Source organism: Oncorhynchus kisutch, linkage group LG30, assembly GCF_002021735.2.
Source record: "Oncorhynchus kisutch isolate 150728-3 linkage group LG30, Okis_V2, whole genome shotgun sequence".
In the NCBI taxonomy this organism is placed as follows: domain Eukaryota; kingdom Metazoa; phylum Chordata; class Actinopteri; order Salmoniformes; family Salmonidae; genus Oncorhynchus; species Oncorhynchus kisutch.
This window is the reverse complement of record NC_034203.2, coordinates 7,658,246-7,683,200: the sequence shown is the minus strand read 5'-3', so window position 1 is coordinate 7,683,200 and position 24,955 is coordinate 7,658,246. Positions and strand designations below refer to the sequence as shown.

Here is a 24,955-nt window from a genome sequence, read left to right as displayed (position 1 = left end):
ATGTGAAATCCATAGATTAGGGCTTAATGCATTTATTTCAACTAACTGATTTCCTTATATGAACTGTAACAATAGTAACATTTTTGTTGAATTTATATTTTTGTTCAGTGTATTTAGCCTTTGTTTAGCCTTTGTTTAGCCAAGCCTAAATTATTTCAGGAGTAAAATGTGCCAATAATAATTATGCTGTGGAATATCTATTAAACCACCCAGACACATCAAAGATAGAGTCGTCCTTCTGAACTGAGCTGCAGGTAAGGAATGAAACTGCTTAGGGATGTTACCATGAGGCCATTGGTGATTTTAGAACAGCTACAGAGTTGAATGGTTGTGATGGGAGAAAACTAAGGATGGATCAAAAACATTGTAGTGACTTCACAATAATTGCCTAAATTACAGAGTGAAAATAACAATACAAATATACAGAATAAAAATATTCCAAAACATGCATCTTGTATGCAACAAGGCACTAAAGTAATACTGCAAAAAAATAACACAGCAAAGGAATAGAGTTTTTGGGCTAAATGCAAAGCCTTATGTTTGGGGCAAATTGAATACAACACATCACAGAGTAATTGCCTCCTTATTTTAAAGCATAGTGGTATGCTTGACATTGGCAAATGCTGGAGAGTTTTCCAGTATGAAAAGAAACTGAATGGAGCCAAGCACAGGCTATATCCTTAAGGAAAACCTGCTTCAGTATGCCTTACACCAGACACTGGGAGAGGAATTCCCCTTTCAGCGGGACAATAACCCACAACACAAGGCCAAAACTACGTTGGAGTTGCTTACCAAGAAAAGAGTGAATGTTCCTGAGTGGCCATGTTACAGGTTTGACTTAAATCTGCATGGAAATATATGGCAAGACTTGAAAATTGCTGTCTAGCCATGATCCCCGAAATCTTGACAGAGCTTGAAGAATTGCACAATTCAGGTGTGCAAAGCTCTTAGACACTTTCCCAAGAAGACTCACAGCTTTAATTGCTGCCAAAGGTGTTTCTAACATGTATTGACTCAGGGAGCTGAATACGTATGCAATGACTTTTATTAACCATAAAAATAAATGTAAAACATTTTTCTTCCACTTTGACATTACAGAGTCTTTTGTGTAGATTGTTGACAAAAAAAGACAATTAAGTCCATTTTAATCCAACTTTGTAACAGAAATCCAAGGGGTCTGAATACTTTTGCAAGGCACTGTATCTACAGTACCAGAGCGCAGGATGCTATTAGTAGTGGAGATGTTGAGGAGTGAGCTGAGGTAGAGGGGGGACTTGCCTATGAGGGACTTGTAAATAAATTGGTGGCATCGTGTACTGTATGTAATGAGGGCCAGTTGACCAGGGTGCAAAGGTCACAGTGATGAGTGTTGAAAGGGGGACTGGTAAACAACCCACTGGGCACACACTGGTTAAATCAATGTTGTTTCCACGTCATTTCAATTAAACCAATGTGGAATAGACAATGAATTGATGTCTGTGCCCAGTGGGAAAGCGGTTGGCAGTGTGGTAAATGGCGTCTAGTTTATTGAGTGAGGTTTTGGGGGCAAGCCTGTAAACTACATTGCCATAGTCCAGGATTGGCAGGCCAGTCATTTTTACAAGGATGCGCATGGCAGTGTGGGATAGCAGTGAAGGATGTTTTGTTGAAGTAGAGGAAACCAAATTCTGGATTTAACTTTAGACCTAAGGTGGGTGACGTGGGTATGGAATGAGAGTGATCAGTCCAGCCATATACCAAGATATTTATAAGTGTCGACATACAGTACTCTAGCTCAGACCCGTTCAGGGTGAGAATGTTAGGAGGGCAGGTAGGTTCCGGTTGAAGAGCATACATCGTTTTGTTGGTATTGAGTAGTAGGTGAAAGTCAGATAAAGCATGCTGGATGTTGTTAAGGCTATGTTGTAGGGTGGTCAGCACGGACACTTTCATTAGTGCATTTTCTCTCGGGAAATATCCAAGCATTATGAATAGATGTTGCCCTCAGATACAGATCTAGGACTAGCTTACCCTCCATTTTGGGGAGAAAAACGGTCAAATTTAATCTGCTCCCCAGAGGCAGGCTTTGGTGGTGCTGTTCCGAGATTGGTTCCGGGTGGCGGCTGAAGAGGACTCCTTGGCCAATACCGTGTCTGTGTACCTCAGAGAGGTGAGGAAGGCCACGCCCTCGCTCCTCCCCTTCCTTGTTAACATGGCGGACGACAACGGCAACACAGTGCTGCACTACAGCGTATCCCATGCCAACTACCCCATCGTCAGCCTGCTACTGGACACAGGTTGGTACCACTGTGTTTGTGTTATTACACAGCTATGGGGAAATCTAAGGTAAGATAGTGAGTGAGTGAGTGAGTGAGTGAGTTAGTGAGCATAAACACTTATTGTATGGAATTATGTGTATCTAAATTATTATACATTTGTACTTACGATTCCATATCTAACAAGTTGGCATTGTGTATTGAGCATTCCAATACACCGTATGTGTGTGTTTGTCCTTCCCCATACAGGTGTGTGTGAGGTGGACCTCCAGAACAAGGCAGGGTACACAACGGTGATGCTGGCCTCCCTAACGGCCCCGGATGGCTCTGGGGACATGGAGGTGGTCCGCAGGCTCATGGAGCTGGGGGACGTCAACGCTCGAGCCAGCCAGGTCACTACCTCTATAACTGCCAAGTACACACCTTATACTTCCTCCTAACACTCTTGTATGGCACATAATGTACTATACGATCAAGTATCTTGGTATTCCAAATGTATAACTGTGTGTTGTCCAAAGAGTTCCATAACACAAAGCAATAGACAAGAATGGCTCCAACAATGGGTGTTACAGAGTTACCATGATGGTTATAGCTATGAAACATCAAAGTCATGTACAGTAAATTGGACCTGTGCAGCGAGTACTTGTTTTGAATAATAATATATTTCAATTTCCATGCCGCAGACAATAAACTATAAACCATATGAATCCGCACCAAGGGTCTGTCATTCTGCTCACAGAGAGGGTAAAATAGCTTTTGATAAAAAGAGGCTTATAGCTCTGCTTTGAAGAGAGGAGATATTGAGTTGACCTTTACAGCTTGCAGCCTGGGTTAGGATGAATCACCTCTGTACCACTGAGAGCAGCGGGAGAAACCGGTAGCCTGGTTACACCAGAATGAACACTGTGCTCACCATTGTTCCAGAGCAGCATTCAGTCTGGTTTAACCAGGCTAAGGTACTGGAGCAGGAATGCCCTTATGTTTCTGGCATGGCTACAGAAGACTGGAGGTTATCGTGAGCTCTCTCCCGCTGCCTGGACCTCTGTCCTCTCATCTACTCTCACATACAGAGAGAGCGTCAATCTTCTCCATGATTGATCAAAAAACAAATTACACAAAAACCATAATAACATGTCTTAACGGGCCACGCCTAGGGCTGTTGCGGTGGCTGTATTATTGCCACTCCGGTAGTCATGAGTCATGACCGCAGTAAAATTCCACGTGACCATCACGGTAATCTTCTCTTCTGCACTCTGGAAATGCGTTGGTAGTACCCAACTCGCTAACGACCATCGGGTCGCTAATGGCCTGGTACTCAGGGCTCTACTGTCCCTCTACCCACTCTGACATAAATGCAAAAAACCACATCAAAGACTATTATCATCAAAACAGTATCATGCTTTTAAAATTCAGCTCACTGTGATCAATTTGAAGAAGTTTAGCAGCAGGTTGAAACGGAGTGGAAAACATGGTCGCTGTGGATGTTGTTTCAAAGCCAAACACAACGAAATGGACAGCGCTTTCTATAAGGTGATGATTCATTTAAAACACCCGTATGCATATTAAGAGTTTATGCATACCCATAGGTATGTTTTGATTTCTAAGACATTCTAAGATTTGCATCATACCCAACTAAAGTTGCCAAATAACTCAAAATCTAGTTTATAGGACCCGTTTCAAATTATCCCTTTTAGGCTAAACATATCCACATCATATGCGCACTCTCTCCAGAATGGGATTATATATCCTTTCTATTTCATTCAGCTATGATCAATTATATTCTTCTTACTACAAAATCATATAATATAAAATAATGGCACGGGACTTATAAGCATATCTTGTCTGCTAAATGAACCAGCCTACAGCCTATGGAATGGAGCATAGCCAGATATAATACAGTAGGCCAACTAATTTTCTGTTCTTTTGAAACACATTTTCTTCACATCATAATGTCTCTTTAGACCTGCCTAAAATAAATTGTGGATTCATTGTGATGGTGTATATTAAATGGATTAATTCAACTTTGTCAAATGTTCCAAAGACATCAACGGCTTATATGCGCGGAGACATTAACGGTCAATTACCATGAGACCGGAAGTCTTTTGCATAACAATAACCTGCGGACAACATTTCATGACCACCATAGGCCTAGTCTGCATACTTTGTTTCTCTCTCTTTTAAACACACAGTCAAATATTCTCCCATAAGACTGGCCTAAAGATGAACCATCCCACCAGGAATTTGCCACAACTTCCTTATGGCCAGTCAGTTTCAGCTCGGCATATTGAGATGATTCTCCGCTTGGCCCTCCTCATTCCTCTCCCTATCTATCTCCCTCCAGGGGGGTCAGACAGCTCTGATGCTAGCAGTGAGACATGGCCGGGGCCTGATGGTGCGTCTGCTGCTACGCTGCGGGGCAGACCCCAATGTCCAGGACCGCCAGGGGGCCACGGCCCTCATGTGTGCCTGTGAGAGGGGCCACACACACGTCGCCTGGCTTCTGCTGGAGAGGGCCGAGTGTGACACCAGCCTCACAGACCAGGTGAGTGTTGGATGGATAGACTAGAGAATACACAAACACATGTGCATAGACGCACACACTCCACGCATAGTGTGTAGTAGCATCTTAAACAGGTTTTGCCCTGTGCAGTAGGTCAGGATTTGGTATCTGGTGCTAACAGGAAGTCTATGCCTGCAGTATGTCACTGGCTCTCATTGTGCCTGTTGGACAACTCAGGAAGAGAAACAGATTAACAGTGCCATGCACTTTATCATACACACAAACACAGATATGGATGCTCACACACACAACCACACAATCCCCCACCCCCCTGCAGGCCCTCAGTTACTAACCACGACTTCAGGAGTAAGCAATACATCTAACACCCAGACCCTACACCACCTAGTGGACAAGTATACAAAATACACCCCTGGGGGGGGGATAAGAGTGCCTCAAGTATTGCCATTATAAGATTCAATGTGAACAGGATGTCAGCCCTCTTTTCTCACTAGAATTAGCGCCTTTGCTGAAAGAGCAGCTTAGGCTATTTGAAGCATTTGAAAGCCCAAATACCTTGGTTGCGTCCCAAGTGGAACCCTATTCTCTATGGGCCTTGGTCAAAAGTAGTGGACTAAATAGGAAATAGGGTGCCATTTGGGGGGCATCCCTTGACTCAGCGATTAGCTCGTCGTAGCCCAGTGAGGTTTGCCTCTACAATAGGCTTCATTAATCCACAGAGAGCTAGCAGAGCGTTAGCCAGGCAGTCACGCTTAGCTCACTAAAAAGAGGAGCGGAAAGCTCTCACGATGAAGGGCCTCCTGCCTTGAATTGACACTATCCTAGATGCAAAAGTGTTAATTGTATAAATTCTAATTCACCCGGGAATGTGCACTCTACCGTTATCTCTCATTTTGTCTATATCACTGTCGTTTAGCATGGTTACATACCTTAGTAGTGTGTGCCAAACCTATCCTCAAGTACCCCCACCCATTCCACTTACTTGATGTATTCTAGTACAAGCACACCTGATTCAATTGGTTAACTGATCATCAAACCCTTCATTAGTTCAGCTGTGTTAGTACTGGAATATATATATTTTTAAATGGAGGTACTCGAGCAGAGGTTTGGGAAACACTGCCTTCGCGCATACCTCAAGTGTTGACCTTCTCTGCTTTCTTCCGCCTCTTTTCCTCTTCCAGCGTGGTCGCACGGCCCTCTTCGTGGCCCAGCAGGGGTCCTACGGTGACATCACAGCCCTCATCCAGGCCCACCACACACATGCTGGGACATCTCTCTGAGACCTTGACCCCCTTGTTCCCGTGGATAGGTCAAAGACGCCACAGTGCAAGGAATGTCCAATCCTAAATGGCAACTTATTCCCTACTGTATATAGTACACTTTTGACTACTAGCTAAGTACATCTAAAAGCTATGGTAGAAAACTGTGTTGGTAGCCTTTTGGCTGTCACTTGACTTCTCCAACACTCACCACTTACTGAGCTCAGCATGTCATGTTAGCATTTCTCACTGACTTCAAGTACTAGGCTCTGGCCAAGAGTAGTGCACTCACTATACAGTAGGGAATAGAGTGCCATTTCAGACACAGCCGAAGATCCCTCACCTCTGCCCGTCTGATTCGGAGGTGGCCCGTCTCTCTTCTCATCTCCGTCTTGGGCCACTAAGGTTCAGGTTGGGAGGTCAATATCATTCACTATTCCCAACCATGCTTGGAGTTAGCTCTTCAGTCCACTTCCTGTTCCTGGACAGGAAAACATTTGATTTTAAGACTCTTATGTGCTAGTGGAAGTGTTATTGTGGCAGGCTTGCACTGCTCCAAACTTGGAGTGCGATTATTGTCTGCTGGTTTTTGTCCTTGCCTATTAAAATAGATCCAGGTGTCTATTCATACCTGGGCAAATAGCAAAGTGGACTCGTCAGCCGAGTTCCACAATGGGAGATTTAAAAACATTTTAAAAAACAGCCAAACTGCGGCCCTTGAGACCTCGAGCCGTCTATCCCAGTGTTATTTTAGAAAATGCATTATTACAGTACATGCTGGACCACCAATGGGTGGATGGGTTGATTGTTCTGCTGGTACTGTATACGTTTCAGTGTCGTTATCCCCTGTATGGCATTAGGGGAGTGACAATGTTCTATCTGTGTGTCAACACCTTTACATCTCTTCACATGGCCTTTATTCTGTGATTGTACAGTGGGGCTTCTATTTTTAATATCTATTATTTTGACTCTGCCTTACACCATCTCTACCATGTGCAACAGGGAAGAGAGTAACTGTGTTGGATAATATAGAAATCTCAGAGAAATCGAATCTAATTGGTATTCAGGTCTGCACCACTACCCTCTGGGCATTTCATTCAGCTAGAGATAATTATTACAGTAAATAGGCAGTACATTTACATTGATGCTTGTCTGGATTGAACTGTTTCCCACTATCAGCAAAATGTTGCATGTATTTTAAAATATCAGTGCGCTATACTCGTAAAGTTTGTTTCCTTATTATCAAAATCCATTATAGACAAACCATACAGTGGATTTCTCTACTCATTTTGTATGCATTACTCTTAAAGCTAAGCAAAATTGCTGACATATGACAGTTTTAATTAAATGTCTGATGTTTTTGCCAATGATTTTGCATTGATATGGGGCAAAACACATGACATCCATTGTACTCTGTCTATGTAATGACATAAATGGCCAGCGGATGGCGCTACTTTTCCATTCTGTTATAACTGCATGCATGCAATGAATGCTGTCCTGGCTGAATGTCTTTCAATTCAGACACGTACATTCTGTATGTACGGGATTAGGAGGTATACAATCCCGTTGTAATATGACACACAATTTTTTTCTGGTGAGTGCTACTCATTGGTAGCAGTGCATCTGGATAAGGTGAGTCCGCCCCCATGAAATGCCAAAATGCTTTTAGCATTTACGAAAAGCTCCAATCCATTACTAGTATTATAATAATCATACAAGCATTCAAAGTAATCCACCTTGCGCTTACACTTTGAAATACAATGCCCTGTCAGCCATAATAGATTATATGAATTCTTGGTACTGGACCAGTAGGTCTCTTTCTCTATGCTGGTATGTGTATGTATGTGTGAGGCTTGGCTGCATGGAGAGATGGAAATTGTGTGTGAGAAATAAGACTGAGATAGAGTCAGTGTGTGTGATAGTGAAAGAGAGAGTGTGTGTGCACGTGGTTGGCTTTATCGCCATGGCAGCAAAGCCCCACAATTCCCCATGGGATCCCCAGGATGCCTGTTGCTGTCTGTCACACTGACCCCACGCCTGCAGTGTTGCATCCCCATCACACAAAGAAGAGACTGAGTCAGCAATATACTGTATCTATTACAGCCACACACACACACACACACGCCCGCTCGCACATAAGCATGCAAGCACACCAACACAGAACCACACACACTTCCATCCCTGTTACGGAATCCAGCAACAACTGCAAAACCACATAAATATAAAGAGAGACATAGTGCATGTCATTTATATTCATACGGTATCTGGTGTGTGTGTGTGATGCATCACTGTCACAGTAGGATGAAGAGCTCCATCCTCTCCCTCATCCCCAACCAGTGTTCACGGGGCTCGGATTTAAGGTGTCCATCTGGGCTCTAGTCTGGAGGACCAACATCTGTGACGTATCCCTGTCTGGCCCAAAGTTCAACTGGGCTCCCTATGCATCCTTCATAATTTCCTGTTTAAATGGGGATCATAAAGGAACTATGCAGATGAATGGCGATTTTAACTTTTCGGGCTGTCAAAATGGCTGCCTCAAAAGTTAGCATCCTCGTGGAATGAGACAATTTTTGCTAGTTAGCAACGATGCGGAGTCTGTGACTTGGTTTGCTCGCGGACGCTCTCACTCCCCGCTCTTGAATACACACCTGTAATGTCCAGTGTCTTCCGCCAGCTACGCCATTTTAACAGAAGGCATCGCAAATGGACTACTCTATAACTACAGTGCAGACGCAGTCCACATAAGACCGTGCCGAAAGTCCCAGAGATTCTTGGTCAGTCTAATGTATTTGGGTGTCTCGATAGGTGCTCTTGACAGAAATTATGTCTGTAAACATATGAAGATACAAATATTAAGAGAAGGAGATGGGAGATTTTTTTTAAAGACACCAGGAAGAGATTTGCAATAAAGTTTTATATATCAATATATAGATATTTAAGAACAACTTCATGAAATAATAAAAAGGTGAGCGAGACCGTTATTGTCAATTCTGGGTGCAGATGTTCTTATTTGCATGTTACAGAAGTTGCTTGAAAAGAACCCATCTCCCACAGCGAAACAGCAGTACAACAAACAAAAAAAGAGAGAGAGAAAAAGGCACCAGAAAACAAATCATTCAATATTATAAAACTTGAGAAACAATGAGATACTGGAAGATATTGAGGAGGAACCACGTTGTATTACTTGTACTGATAAAGAAGTACACATTTGGAAAGAGAAAAGGTTAACAAATGAAGCAAGACCAACTAACAACACAAAACACTTGGGCGGAAAATTCATATTTCGTACAATCAGGGAATGCAGTGCTCTTTTATACAAATAAATTAATATACTGTCATCAACACTTTATTCTTATCTAAAATCTTATGTACATATTTTTCTTTTACAGAATTGTATAATACTTTATCAAAAACTGGTTTGCAATATGAAAATGTATTTACAAATCATGATTTCAAAAAACACCCTCGCAGCTACCCCGGTCCCAAGAACATACATACTCACATGCACTCGTTCTGACAAACATGCGCACACACACACACACACGCACGAGTACGCACACGTTCTCTCATGCAACACACACAATACAGAAGGCATTCTGAGAGGGCTGGGCAACAAAGTGTACAAAACATTTCCAATATGGCTGTGAAATGAACACAAATACTCACACACACGCATAAACACACACACAGGCACACACACATATCCACCCCCACTACACACACCTATTCAATCTGGCTCTTACCAAATCCTATTTCATCCCATCACCGTGATCGACAATACTACAATGGAGGGGACTCAGAAATTTCTATTTTCTGAGCGGATCACCAATGTGCGGGACAGGACAAAAGGAGACGTGGACAAAAGACAGTTGTGTTTACTGACAGGAGAATCCAACCTGACTGAACCTCATTACTGTTTAAGGCCGTGTCCCAAATGACACCCTTTTCCCTACATAGTGCACTACTTTTGACCAGAGCCCTATGGGTCCTGGTAATAAAAAATAAAATAAAAAGAGTAGTGTACTATAAAGGGAATAGGGTGCCATTTAGGAAGCAACCTAAAAAATGTGCCACAGTGATGTCGGCCACCAAAATAGCTGACAGGGGCCTTTTGTCAGCAGTCGACCTCCCACTGACTGAGTGCCTCCTATATGAGAGCTCATATTGACATCTTCTCAAAGAATGAAGACAGGGGCATGGATGTTTGTGTTTAGCATGTCTGGTGTGTGTGTGTGTGTGTGTGTGTGTGTGTGTGTGTGTGTGTGTGTGTGTGTGTGTGTGTGTGTGTGTGTGTTTCTGTCAGTCTTTGGGGTAAGTGTAATGCTTGTGTTTGTGAAGGGCGAGTGAGTATGCATGCTGCGTGTAAATAGTATCTTCCTAGTGTAAGTGAATGTTTCTGTAGTTCCGTCCAATTTATGGAGTTCTGCCCTTGAGCTGTTCTTGTCTATTAATGTTCTGTATTATGTCATGCTTCATGTTCTGTGCGGACCCCAGGAATAGTAGCTGCTGCTATCTCAACAGCTAATGGGGATACTAATAGAATACCCCCTGTGTGTGATCTCTTAAGGGTGAGAGACTCTGTGTGTGTGTTGTACTGACAAAGAGAGTAGATAAAGGGGAAATAAAATCAACAATAACAGATGACAAATTCACCTGTGGCCATGGAAAACAGCTAAAAAGAGGAGAATAATAGCCTAAACGATTCACCTCAGTACAACAACCCTCTAATTGCTTTTCTCAAACTGTTAGCTAAGCATTAGCCTGGTAGCCATTAGCCATATCTGGTTCTGCTTTAGCCTAGTTAAACATTAGCCTTCTAGCTAGCTAATTCTGCTCTAGCCAACTCTGTTCTCATTATCATACCTAAAGGCTGGTTTTTAGTCCATCTATTAACATGTTGTTGCAGTGATATCATCTATATTATATTTACAAACTTGGTTTGTTTGTATAAACACAAAGTTGACATCATGAGCATTATATTGTCACGTGATAGTGACTTACATTCTATCCTTCGTATAAATGAGAAAACAAGGAGGAAGCTGCCTTTCTCCTGAGAAGAGATTAATATTTGTTTGTTTGATTTCTCATACTCACACCTAGTCTGGAATTAGATTGACTAGATAGCCAGCTCAGCTAAAGTCAGTTTGATTACAGGTTGAATTAAGCTGTCTACCAATTGCTAACCAGGATTTTGTTGTTGTTGAGAATCTTTGGAGTCTTCACTCCCAACGGCAAAGAGACAAGGGTGCAAATACAGTCGTCCATAATATTAAATGTATGTATATTCTGTATGCTAATGCAAGCTAGCTAGCTGTCAATCAGGCGTTTGGAATTTATTGTCATGGTTATGTAGCGCCAGTGGCTCTATCTACTCGTGACAATGGACACTGTGGCAGGGTCAAAGTAGAACCGTTTTCACCGTAGTGATGATCTACAGACAGTCAGCCTGAGTATAAATGAAATGTAGATTTGACCAGCAATACTTGCCGCATCCTAATTGTCTAGAGACATGTCGTAGACACACACAAAAGCCTTAACACGGATACTGTTAGCCACTAGCTAGACGTCTTCACTGGGCCTAAAAATCCAGCCTACCGTTAATTACTACAAAGGCTACTCTGGGCTAAGCCTTACGCTTTCTTTTGGATCCAAAAGCTGCCACAAAACTTTCTCAACGACCCTTTGCCCTGCTTGTCCTCTTGTAGCCTTTTAGGTTCAATAAGGATAACGTCAAAGAAGAACTGTAGACAGTAGGTACACACACCTACATGCAAACACACACAACAACCTCTCTCAAACCTTTCACTCCACTCCAAGACAAAAGCCCTGACCAGAATAACAAAACACCATGACATCTTTAGTAATCGTGAGGTGAACGATAAAACGTGTTGAATTAATAGCTTAAAACTATACAGATTGTCCCATCAACTAAGGTGCTGCCCTCATTTTAAACCTCCCCCTAAAAAGCCAGAGAATGAGGATCCACCAGGGATATAAAATGGAGAGCATAGATTTATAACGTCAAGGGCAAAATGACTCTTTTGGAACTCCTCTCGGCCTTAAACGTGAGACAGATAGCACCGCTCGATACTGCTGAAATTGATCAAAAGTGATTGAAAAACATCCAGAATTGGTGTCGACTCAGTTGCAACTCAAGTCCAGTGATCTAAATTCAATTGATTCATAGAGAATTCAAGAACTGAATTGACAGGAATTCAAACCGAACCAACCCCAACTCTGATATAACATAAATAAACCTTAGAAAGTGTCAAACTGTCAATTTTGTGTGATGAATTGGCACAGCATGGTCCCGAATGGCTGGATGTGATGAGAACATCATATGTCCATCCCTTGAACAGACTCAGTGAGTGACCCCTGACCTTGGTACTGTGTGTGTGTGCATGTGTGTATGTGTGTGCGCCTGAGCAGCAGCCATCTTGAAAATTAACCCCCTGAGCAGCCATTTAGTCTAGTCTCCATCCTCCCACTTTGCCCACCTCACTTAGCCGTAGTGGACAGCATAGGCTGCTCCGTGTACCAGTGAGTCCCCGGGTCGGGCATACTGCCACCCAGTGGTAGAGCGATAAACTGAGGGCATGTATTTCCGCCCCCGCCGACTACGCCACACCCCACTCCAACTGGGTACGGGTGATGCCCGTGCTGGCCGCTCATGCCACTGTCCGTCCGTCCGATGTGAATCTCGTCCTCTTCGCCCTCGCCTGTGGTCTTGCGGTAAACGGGGTTGTCAAAGTTCATACTCTTGGTAGAGTTTACACGATAGTTCCGCCAAACCAGGTAGACGCCAGTGCAGAGCAGACCGAAGACCACTGTGGCAACAATAGGAACTGCATGCGTTTAACACACAGTGGCAGGGGGAAGGGATGGGGGGACACGGGGAAGATGGAGGAGTGTTAATGTTGTCGGACCATGAGCATCGTGAGATGACAAGCACAGAGCGGAAGTATAGCAAATCAAGACATGCAGGTGGACAGAGGGGGAGGGGACGGAGTGAACTGGCCTTTTGCTGGGGATTTCTGTGCTAGGCTTGGCGGATCAATTGACATTATGATCAGGGAATAATCTCATAACTTCGAAGAGCATGGTTTGTAGGCAGGTACCCATATAGTTGTCACAGAACTTCTGGAGCCAACTAGGGTATGTGTACCCATGACCCCAAGCCAAGCCAGATGGGAAATTTCTGAGAGATCTTGGCAAAACTGAGCTTGAGGCAGTATTCATGAAAAACAGTGGGAATTTGGACTTTTGGGCAGTGAAGTACGGTTTGTAACAGAGGAACCGCAAACTGTCCAGCACGCTTCCAGCAAGCTCATTAAACTGAGAATTTACTATAATCTTTTGGTGTTGTATATTTGACTAATACATTTAAGTATTGAGCGAGAAGTGTGTCTGGAAGCTAACATGACTTAATTTGCTACTTCAATATAATATTTATATTATATTTATATACTTAATGCAGAGGAGAGGCGTTGCCAGGTGAAGGGGGGCAACCACAAAAATTGCTGGGTTATTTAGACTGATGACCTGCTGACCTGTGTGCCCATCACCCTTGTCATTAGAAGGGCAGGAGAGACTGGCATTTCCCAAATGCCTTCAATATGCGGTCAGCGCCCCAGAAAAGAAGAGTAGCATAGGGTTGTGTTAAAAAATAAATAAGTGTTTCTTATTGAACAAATCCATGTACTCCCCCACTGTTTCAGTCAGTATTATTCCATTTGGAATGCGTGTTTTCTGACTGCCTGCAATAATATATCCAAACAAACCCGCCTGCCACCATGGTTGTTTTGGTTGCAACGCACCCAACACACAATAAATGAATGGATATGCAGTGGCAGAATGTCAAGACACAGACACACAATGGTTTCTGAGTGGCCATGTCTCTAGGCATGGTCCCTCTGGTCCAAACTGAACCAGGATCAGTGGATAGTGTAGACAATAGACTAAATATAGCAAGCTTGGGTTCAAATACTACTTGAAATCATTTTAACTACTTTTATCTATGCCTGATTGAACATATCTGGCTTAATGGACCCTCCATCTGGCACTCTAGGCGGCTGGGGCAAACAAAAAGTATTTGAACGATTTAAAATACTATTTGAACCCAGGCATAGTAGGGAGACTAAATATAGCCGGTCAGACAGGAGACGCAGCCCCTGTGGGGGTACAGATAGAGGACATGTACTTACCTATAGGGATGACTACTCCCAGAACTGCCACTGTCAGGTTCTCCCCCAGGAGAAAATGCTCACTTCCAGCTACAGAGGAGGCGGCATGGAGGCAAGAGAAAGAGAGAGGGACATAGGAGTGACAGAGCAAGAGAGGGACATAGGAGAGAGAGAGTGAGAAAAACCGATAGGGAGTGTCAGAGAAGAAAATAAAAGTGGGAGAGAGAGAGAGCGTGGTTAGCCCTGCTATTAAGTGTGTGTGTGCGTTTGGAACAGGGTTTCCATTAGGAAAATGTGGCACCAGACAACGTGACCGGGAAGATTGTAATTTACCGGCCATTTGAGAAATTTACCAGACCCATATGGATTGGGTTTGTAACCCATTAGGGTGTCCACCCACGGTGCTCAGGAATCCCATTTTGATTATGGTAACTCATCTTAACAGAACATGGAACTCCCTGTCATGAAATAACCGATAAAACGTCCGTTTCTAACATTTGCCAAAATGAAATTCGCAGGAAAACACCATTCTAAACAGCGCACCTGATGAGAGAGGTTCCATATGTGAGAGAGATGAAAATCTCAGTTAAAAATTTAGAAAGAGTGGGAATCTAAAGATGAAACAACTTAGGAAAGGGACCATTTGGGGATGTTGGATTTCTGATTCTCTTAATTCACCACATCACCCCCACTAATAAGCCTGAGCTTCCAAGTCATTTTTTCTTCATCTCACGCAGTAAGTCAGCGAAGTCTGTTTTAATAACACCCATTGCGAATTATATTATATTAAAACTATAGTTCCCCAGAGTAGACTATTGAATTTTCTTTCAACAATCTCCCCCTCAATAGTCACCCATCCTCGGTGTGAAAGAGCAATGGAAGTTATAGGCCTACTGCTGCATTGGCCAATAGGCTGTGAGTTCTATGCGCTCGTTTCTTTAGCTGCCAATGGATCGCGGCGTATCAATGTGTCCATATGGCAGAGGCTGGAGATCTCAAATGAGTTGCATTTTTTAACTTTTAGATTGGTATCAATTTAATTCAGATTTTTTACAATTAACCACATGACAATGATTTTGAGAAACGAAAAATGCGCATAGGAAAATCATAAACGGCACGCAGATCGGTAGCAATGGTAGGATAATTATAAGCTTCCCGGAGCTTGAAATTCACATGCCGACAATGAAGTCTTAATAAAAATAATTGCCTCCACGTTTCTGTGGTCAGATTTTTGGCAATAAGCAACTTTGAAGCAAGGCAAGACATCATCATAATATGAAATAAAACATGCAGGTTTCAAACCATTAAGTATGTTTTCAGAACGCATACTGTCTCCAGCTCACATTACAAAGCGGTGGGTGACTCGCTGATAGCCTGTCGTCTGCACTTGAATGGTGAATGGGGAGGTGAGCTTCAATTACCAGTTCAGAAAACAAAATAGTAGCTCTTTTTAATTGTTCACCAAAACTGTTATTAATAGGCGATTGCATTTAGAATTGTTGCGCAATGAATGGGCTTATAAAAGCACATGTTGAGGAGCTGCAGGAGAAATCCCGCTCAAAATAGGCTCTACATGCTGTGCGTGTGTGATTGTTGTGTTGAATAAATAACATACATGACAACTAGCGAAAATACACACACAGGCCAATTGAATTATGAAAAAGTATGCAAATTAACCTACAGATCAAACGTATTTCCATCGACTGGTATTTCTATCAATTAATAAAAAGCATTATTTTGCATTGGGCAACACTCTTTTGGGGGGGCTTTTGCCAGGTAACAGAAACCCTGGTTTGGAAATGAAGCAGTATTTGTCAGGAGACAAAGAGGTGGTGGAAGAGGCTAAGCTTCATCAGATAACACACTCTGGCTGTGCCCAAAATGACACCCTATTCCCTATATAGTGCGCTATATGCCCTGGTTAAAAGTAGTGCATATAGGGAATAGAGTGGCATTTGCTCCCATAATGTCCAGGAAATAGATGGTTTCTGAAATATGATCATGTAAAATTCAGGTGAACTGATCATTGTATCGCTGTAAACTGCTGGAAATCCCACTTCCATGCTAATAGCTGTAGGTAATTACTTGTCCCCCTTTCCCTCATTGTCCTAACCAGTTCCAAATCTGACAGGAGGGCTAGAACATCAACAGGTCTACAAAGAGCTGGTTTCTGAAATATTAAATATTGCGATCTTGCTCAAGAACTGTAGGTAATTACAACAAATTCATGTCAATTAAACATAGTACACACAGATACATATCAGGTACACACACAGACAGACCTGCACACACACATTGATGGCTACTTACAGTGGTGAGAGAGGTTGCTGTCCTCCTTGATGACATTAGTGTCCCCAGACCCTACTGTAGTGGAGGTGGTGTGATCCAAACGCCGGCCATCTTTCTCCTTCACCTCTGCCCCAGGTTTGGCGATGAGGAGGAGTTCTGGGGTGCTGGAGGGGGCGGGGGTGAGGTGGCGGACCCCGGCATCTGCCTGGGACAACCCAGAAGTGGAATGGGAGTCCTCTTTGTCCTCCTCGATACTTGCCGTGATGATGGCTACCGAGCCGGTGGGGAATGGCGACGGTGTGGTAATAGTCTCATTTACTAAAAGAACAAGGAAATACAATTAGTTACATTACATCCTTGTATGTATGCCATATCAACTATATGTAGCTGTTTTACAAGATTAGAACAGTAAGATCATCATAATAGAGTTTTACTCAATCAAACCTCAACTATGGAAAACTCCCGATGGTGCCGGAAGTACACTACATGACCAAAAGTATGTGGACACCTGCTCGTCCAACATCTCATTCCAATATTATGGGCATTAATATGGAGTTTGTCCCCCCTTTGCTGCTATAACAGCCTCCACTCTTCTGAGAAGGCTTTCCACTAGATGTTGGAACATTGCTACGGGGGACTTCCTTCCATTCAGCCACAAGAGCATAAGTGAGGTCGGGCACTGATGTTGGGCGATTAGGCCTGGGTCGCAGTCGGCATTCCAATTCATCCCAAAGGTGTTTGATAGAGTTGAGGTCAGGGCTCTGTGTTGGTCAGTCAAGTTCTTCCACACCAATCTCGACAAACCCTTTTTGTATGGACCTCGCTTTGTCATGCTGAAACAGGAAGAGCCTTCCCCAAACTGTTACCACAAAGTTGGAAGCACAGAATTGTCTAGAATGTCATAGTATGCTGTAGCGTTAAGAATTCCATTCACTGGAACTAAGGGGCCTAGGCCAAACAATGAAAAACAGCCCCAGAACATTATTCTTCCTCCACCAAACTTTACAGTTGGCACTATGCATTGGGGCAGGTAGCGTTCTTCTGGCATCCGCCAAACCCACATTTCTCTGTCGGACTGAAGTGTGATTCACCACTCCAGAGAACGTGTTTACACTGCTCCAGAGTCCAATGGCGGTGAGCTTTACACCACTCCAGCCTACGCTTGCCATTGCACATGGTGATCTTAGTCTTGTGTGCGGCTGCACGGCTATGGAAATCCATTTCATGAACCTCCCGAACAAACAGTTATTGTGCTGACGTTGCTTCCGAGGCAGTTTGGAACTCGGTAGTGAGTGTTGCAACTGAGGACAGACAATTTTTACCGCGCAATGTGCTTCAGCACTCTGTGAGCTTACGGCTGAGCTGTTGTTGCTCCCAGACGTTTCCACTTTACAATAACAGCACTTAACAGCTGACCGGGGCAGATCGAGCAGGGCAGAAATTTGACGAACTGACTTATTGGAAAAGTGGCATCCTATGACGGTGCCATGTTGAAAGTCAATGTCTGTCTATGGAGATTGCATGGCTGTGTGCTCGATTTTATACAACTGTCAGCAATGGGTGTGGCTGAAATAGCCGAATCCACTAATTTGAGTATGTCCACATACTTTTGTATTTAAAGCGAGCCATATTGCTGTATGGGGCTGAATGGCTCCAAAAAATTGCTAAGGATCATAGAGAAAATGACCGGAATTATCAAAGGATCATGGTCGATGTAGTCATTTTAATCCTGCCTGAGAGACATGTGCAAAGAGCTTGCATGAGGGCGAGCCTCCTCGTAGCCTACCGGCCTGTGATTGGTCTGTCAGCATGTGGTTCTGTGTTACGACAAATGTAGTAGTCAGAATGGATCAATATTTAATTAAATATTGTAGCGAACTTAAAAATAATTCACAGTGGGGATCAAACTTGATATAATAAACCAAAATGGGCTTCTAAAAACACATTTTCGCCATTCTGCCGATCGTAATTTACATAGGCATTCTAGGGCAGACCAAGGCCTTTGGCACTGATAGGTTGCTACGCAGTAGCCGAGCAGCAGAGGTCGTGACTCCTCACTCCAGATCGGATATCGGGGGTCTGCAAAACACACACATCAGTGGAAGCTGGTGTCACTTTGAAATGGAGGACAGGCTCATGGTAATGGTTGGAATGAATGGATGGTACCAAATGAGCCCATCACCCCTTTTCTCCCTCCACCAGCCTCCACTAACAGCCACCCACTGACACACACACTCTCACCTGGCACACAGCCCCGCATGTCGGGCCCCAGGTCCTGTCCTGTGGGGCAGGCGCAGGTGTACTTGGGAGAGTGCTCTGTGATCTGGGGGGCTTTGAGACACAGGTACTCACAGCCACCGTTGGCCTCACTGCCCAAGTTACAGCTGTCTGGGCCTTAGAGAGGGAAATAGAGAAACACACAGTCAGAGACAGAAATACAAAAGGCCGTGTTATTGGCAAAAGAGCTGATCTGATTGGTCTAAAAATATCAGAATTGGTCTGCCTGTGTAAACGCAGCCAAAGAGACACACAGTCAGAGACTCGGACGCATTGGGGTAAGGAGAGTCTCTCTAGCTGACTTTGACACCAAGCTAGATAGGCTAATAACCAACGTGCCAGGGGAGATCTGAGGAATTCCTTGCTAGTCGGCCTATGCATTGCTTGCTCTTTGGGGTTTTCAAGCTGGGTATCTGTAAATCACTTTGCGGTTGCTAAAAAGGGACTTATAAAATACATTTGAATGATTGATAATCCAGGCAAACTGTTCACTTATTCATATAATAAAAACATGAAACTACATAGTAGTTTCTGGTGTAACTGCACTGTTAAGATACACATGGCACATTTGATCTTTGTAAATACTAGCTTCTTAATGTAATAATGTGATGGGTCTGTTACATGAGACCAGGGATCAATCTGTGAAGACCAGGTGGAACTAGTGTAGTTTGTGTGTTATATGGCATTTTAGTAATTTAGCAGACACTCTTATCCAGAGCAACTTACGGGAGCAATTAGGGTTAAGTGTCTTGCTCAAGGGGACATCGACAGAGTCGGCTCAGGGATTCGAACCACCAACCCAACACTCTTAACCGCTAGGCTTCCTGCCGTGTGTGTGTGTGTGTGTGTGTGTGTGTGTGTGTGTGTGTGTGTGTCTCAAAGGATCACAGAGGAAGAATGACTCACACCTTGTGTACTCAGGTAAGGACATGTGTACAGTCATAGGGAGAAGTGTACTAGAAGCATTGCATAACACACACACTAGGGACACAGATAAACAACCAGACAACAAGCTCTTTCTTGTTCTTTCTCTCTCTCTCTCTCTCTCTCTCTCAAACACACACACACACACACAAAAAGGTACACCGACAGAACAGAGAAAACAAGTTATTTTTTGTTCTCTTACTTGCTCTCTCTCACACACACACACACACACACACACACACACACACACCTTGGGGCTGTCGGAGTGGGTGGAAGACCACTATGTCGTGGGGGTCGTTGAGGTGCTCGGCCAGTGTGCTGACATCTCGGCCGGTTAGCCTGTTAGCGCTGTACACCGCCTCCCTCTCCCTGTCTGTCCAGTAGATACGGTCCTGAAAGGGGGGAGAGAGATGGAAAGAGGGAATAAGAAAAAAGGAGGAGAGGGAAGGAGAGAGGGATAAAAAGTAAGAGGAGGTGGACAGATAAGGGGCAGGAGAAAGGGAGGGGAGCCAATGAAAGCACAGTCAATTTTTTTTATGTCAATTAGCATTGTGTATAGGTATCTGTAAAAAAGAATGCAGTAGACAGACAGCAGTTTGTCGTCTCTCTCGCCTGATTTATAAAAGGCTGAGCTAGCTAGTACAAGACTTTTAGAGCGGCTAGCCAGAGTAAGGACTTTTGGAACATGCTGTTGTAAAAACACATTTGATTGTCAGACAAAAGAGAACGACAGACAGACTGACTTCTCAAGCGATGTTACGTGAATATAAGCTGTACTTTTACAGTTAAAACTGTCTAGCTATCGCCCTCTCTGCAGAAATCCTTGCCGAGATCTCATCAGTGCTACCGTAAAGGGTGAGCATTCTCACTGCTCCTCCGTTGGGAGGTTAAACAAACTCTGACTGCAACCAGACGTCACCTTGTGGTTGTTTATTTCATTATATCCTGTCTGTTTACCGGGAACATTCCCCTAACGTTATCAGCCTTCGGGAAGATGCTGTGCGGAGGGGAGCTGGCATCGTTCCACGGTTGCTGTGGAAACCATGGGCTTAATCCCCATTAGAGTGCGGCGGCGAGACAGCACATCCTGTGGTACAGAAGTGTGTATAGGGGGAATGTGCGTGTGTGTGTGTGAGTTACAATCCACTTAATAAAACTGAAGTAGAGCATGTTTAACAAAAAGCTAACATTGTCAAACATGGTCAGTTAGAGTAGAAAGACATTTCCTCCTCTCACAAAATGGACAATAAGGAATGTATTATTAACCACCCTCCCGCAGAAGCTTTTTCTTACTGGTCTTAAGATTGTAGCAGCTTTCAATAAGAACATATTTTCCATTTTAGCTACTTACTGCACCAATGCAACAGAGGATTTGCACTTTTAAAAGTAGAGCTCTTACTGTGGATTCAATTGGGCTGTTAAAACGCTCCGTTCCAATCCACCAGCAATGTTAGGAGCGGAGAGTTAGGAGTCTCTTTAGGAATTTGCACAGTGGAATAGGCAGCAGGGTATGTCATTACCACAGTGGAATAAGGCAGCGGGGTAATTGTCCTTACAACAGCGGAATTAGGCAGAGGGGTATATGTCATTACCACAGTGGAATAAGGCAGTGGGGTATATGTCATTACCACAGTGGAATAGGCAGCAGGGTATAATGTCATTACCACAGTGGAATAAGGCAGCGGGGTATATTTCATTACCACAGTGGAGTAAGGCAGCTGGGTATAATGTCATTACCACATTGGAATAAGGCAGTGGGGTATATGTCATTACCACAGTGGAATAAGGCAGCGGGGTATATGTCATTACCACAGTGGAATAAGGCAGTGGGGTATATGTCATTACCACAGTGGAATAAGGCAGCGGGGTATATGTCATTGCCACAGTGGAATAAGGCAGTGGGGTATATTTCATTACCACAGTGGAATAAGGGAGTGGGGTATATGGCATTACCACAGTGGAATAAGGCAGTGGGGTATGTGTCATTAACCACAGTGGAATAAGGCAGTGGGGTAGGTGTCATTAACCACAATGGCTAAACAGGCTGTGACAGTCCCAATGAGAGATGAAAGTGACACACACTTGTCTGTAACGGTGATTGTGTTACCGCCACATCGGTGGTCACGAGTCATGATTGCTGTCAAATTCCACGTGACCGTTGAGTCACGGTAACTACTCCAAAACTGCGCTCTGTAAATGGATGGCGCTGACGGCCGTTAATAGCCCGATTTGCTAACGGCTCTCAAGTCGCAAATAGGCTGGTACTCTGCAGTCTTTTTTTTTTACCATTCTAATCACTCCGACATCAATGCAAATAAAATCGAAAATCAAACACGATTGAATATGAGTAATCTGAATGACGAGGATATATGATGGGAGTTAGAGGTCCCGTTCCAAATTAAAACATTCCATGGTCGTTGTGGATCTTGTTTCAAAGTCAAAGCCAAACACAATGGCAGACATTTGGACGCATTTTGGATGCAAAGCCAATAATTAGCTGGTCGACAAGCTGAATCAGGTGAGTAACATCTGAGGTTGGAGCAAAAACCTTCAGGAGGGTAGCAAAAACCTTCAGGAGGGTAGCTCTCTGGGAACAGGGCATCATCACCTGTCACGTAGCGAGAGCCAGTTCCTCAAATAGCTGGTCAATGCGAGGAATGAATTACGTTTTCTTATAAACCCAGGAATTGCGCAACATTTCTATATGCAATCACGTGTGAAAAAAATATATTTTGACTGCCTCTATTCAAAAGAGGAGGATCCCAGCTATATTGCTAGGCTACTATATTTATTTCTCAACCTTGGCATATGAGCACACGGATTACATGTCCCGTTTGATAATGGCCATTGTAGATCGAAACAAATTCCACACATATTATTTTGTATATGTAAAGACAAGATTCAATTGATGAATAGTCTGATAGGTGAAAATAGTATCGCTTGTGAATGAGACTGATGCCCAACCGTGTGCAGTCTACTGAGGCAATAAACAGAGGCCATACATTTTGTTGTTGACTTTTTCAAATTAGTTGAATCATGCAGCCCATATATGTTTTGATTTAAAATACATTCTAAGGTTTGTATCACAACTAAAGTAGCTGAATAACTCTATATTAAGCATATAGGACCTGTTTCAAATTAGCACTTTTTATAATCACTCAACAGCTGCTCAATGTGCGCAATCGCTCAGAAATCCTTTGGGGAACAATATCCTTTATTTAATTCAGCTATGTTCAAATTGTATTCTTCTTACTCTAAAATCATATGAAATAATGGCATAAGCAAATATTGTCTGCTAAATGAACTAGCCTACAGCCTAGGCCAGTGGCAAGGCATATAGCCAGATCAGTAACACAAGGCCAACTCCAGAATATGCTCTTCTGAAATATATTTTATTCATATCATAATATTTCTTAAGACCTGCCTAAAATAAATCATGGATTTTTTTGTGATGGCTTTATTATTGTGATGGTGTTTATTAAATTGATTTTTTACACTTTTTAAAATGGTTCCTCAACTGGTGGCCTGCAGGATTTGATTTAACCCCCCAAGCTTTCTGCAAATTTTTTGTAATCAATCATTTTCTTTTTTTCTTTTTTATTGTTGGACATAAAATAATATAAAAACCCCAGCATATCAGCTCCAAGTGATTTTAATTTTGGAAATCTGTTCCAAAGTATTCCCACGCATAATAGAGAGATATACTGAACAAAAATATGCAACATGCAACAATTTCAAAAATGTTACTGAGTTACAGTAAAAAAAAATTAAACGCTATTGAATTTCATATCGGCGGTATTTCAGAATACCCCGGTATACGGTATAAACAGTATATTGCCCAAGCCGAGCGTCCACCTACGGTGCTCAGAATGAAAGAAAATGCACGGTGAATTTAAGGAAATCTGTCAATTGAAATAAATGAATTAGGCCCTTATCTATGGATTTCACATGACTGGGCAGCGGCGCAGTGTGAGCCTGAGAGCCTCAGGATGGGCCTGAGAGGACATAGACCCACCCACTGGGGAGCTAGGCCCAGCCAAACAGAATGAGTTTTTCTCCACAAAAGGGCTTTATTACAGACAGAAATACTCCTTAGTTTCATCAGCTGTCTGGGTGGCTGGTGAAGAAGCCGGATGTGAAGGTCCTGGGTTGGCGCGGTTACACGTGGTCTGCGGTTGTGAGGCTGTTTGGACGTACCGCCAAATTCTCTGAAGCGACATTGGAGGCAGCTTATGGTAGAGAAATTAACATAAAATTCTCTGGCAACAACTCTGGTGGACATTCCTGCAGTCAGCATGCCAATTGCACGCTCCCTCAAAACTTGAGACATCTGTGGCATTGTGTTATGTGACTAAACTGCACATTTTAGAGTGGCATTTTATTGTCTCCAGCACAAGGTGCACCTGTGTAATGATCATGCTGTTTAATCAGCTTCTTGATATGCCACACCTGTCATCTTATCTTGGCAAAGGAGAAATGCTCACTAACAGGGATGTAAACAAACTTGTGCACAAAATTTGAGAGAAATAATATTTTTGTGCATATGGAACATTTCTGGAATTGCTCATTTCAGCTCATGAAACATGGAACAAACACTTGACATGTTGCGTTTATATTTTTGTTCAGTATATGTGATGGTATACAAATGTAAGCAAGGTATAAAATTGTTATGTTTTAGTCTAATATTATATCTGTTTGGGCTTCTTGCCGTCAATTTTCAGTCCCCAAATTATTAGTAAATATGTTCCGGCCCCCTGACCATCTGCAAAATAGAAAGTTGTGCCACAGCTGAATTTAGTTGATGATCCCCGATGTAGACGTTCTAAAGTTTCATGACCACCGCAGCCCTACTTGGGAGCAAGCAAATGCACCACGCACAAACACATGCTGTGTATGCATAAGCACACACACATCACATAGACACTTCCCTCTGGCCCACCCGTTACCCAGCTGCAAGCCTGTCTGTGTGCGATATGACTAGGGCCAGCAGTAAAACTTTAATCTGGGTGGATGCCAGTGTGTCATAGCTGTGCCTGCAGTGTGTGTGTGCATACGAGAATCTGTGTGTACGTGCAATAATCTGTATGTGTGTACATCAATATGCATGTGTGTGCCAGTGTTGTGGCCCTGACTGCAGTGTGTGTGTGTGTGTGTATATGTGCCCACGCACTTGCATCTGTGTGTGCCAATGTTGTGGCCCTTGCCTGCAGTGTGTGTGTCACTAACAACAACAGAGCTCTGGGCAGCTCT

General features: G+C 43.3%; 2 protein-coding genes across 4 annotated transcripts in view; one reads left to right on the top strand and one right to left on the bottom strand.

Annotated features, from left to right (window-relative positions):
• Window positions 1-7,491, top strand: part of LOC109874631 (KN motif and ankyrin repeat domain-containing protein 1) — a 42,389-nt gene extending 34,898 nt beyond the window's left edge. For all 3 annotated transcript variants that reach the window (XM_020466627.2, XM_020466629.2, XM_031810711.1), the window contains 4 exons: window positions 2,057-2,276; window positions 2,505-2,647; window positions 4,597-4,797; window positions 5,955-7,491. In XM_020466627.2, coding sequence (XP_020322216.1) covers window positions 2,057-2,276; window positions 2,505-2,647; window positions 4,597-4,797; window positions 5,955-6,053 — 663 coding nt within the window. In that variant the 3' untranslated portion in view covers window positions 6,054-7,491. The remainder of the gene's footprint in view (window positions 1-2,056; window positions 2,277-2,504; window positions 2,648-4,596; window positions 4,798-5,954) is intronic.
• Window positions 7,492-8,929: 1,438 nt separating this feature from the next.
• LOC109875388 (low-density lipoprotein receptor-related protein 8) overlaps window positions 8,930-24,955 on the bottom strand; it is a 166,269-nt gene continuing 150,243 nt past the window's right edge. Inside the window, exons 14-18 of the mRNA XM_031810710.1 lie at window positions 19,956-20,097; window positions 18,746-18,898; window positions 16,526-16,822; window positions 14,237-14,305; window positions 8,930-12,877 (exon numbers count right to left, since the gene is read on the bottom strand). Coding sequence (XP_031666570.1) covers window positions 12,531-12,877; window positions 14,237-14,305; window positions 16,526-16,822; window positions 18,746-18,898; window positions 19,956-20,097 — 1,008 coding nt within the window. The 3' untranslated portion in view covers window positions 8,930-12,530. The remainder of the gene's footprint in view (window positions 12,878-14,236; window positions 14,306-16,525; window positions 16,823-18,745; window positions 18,899-19,955; window positions 20,098-24,955) is intronic.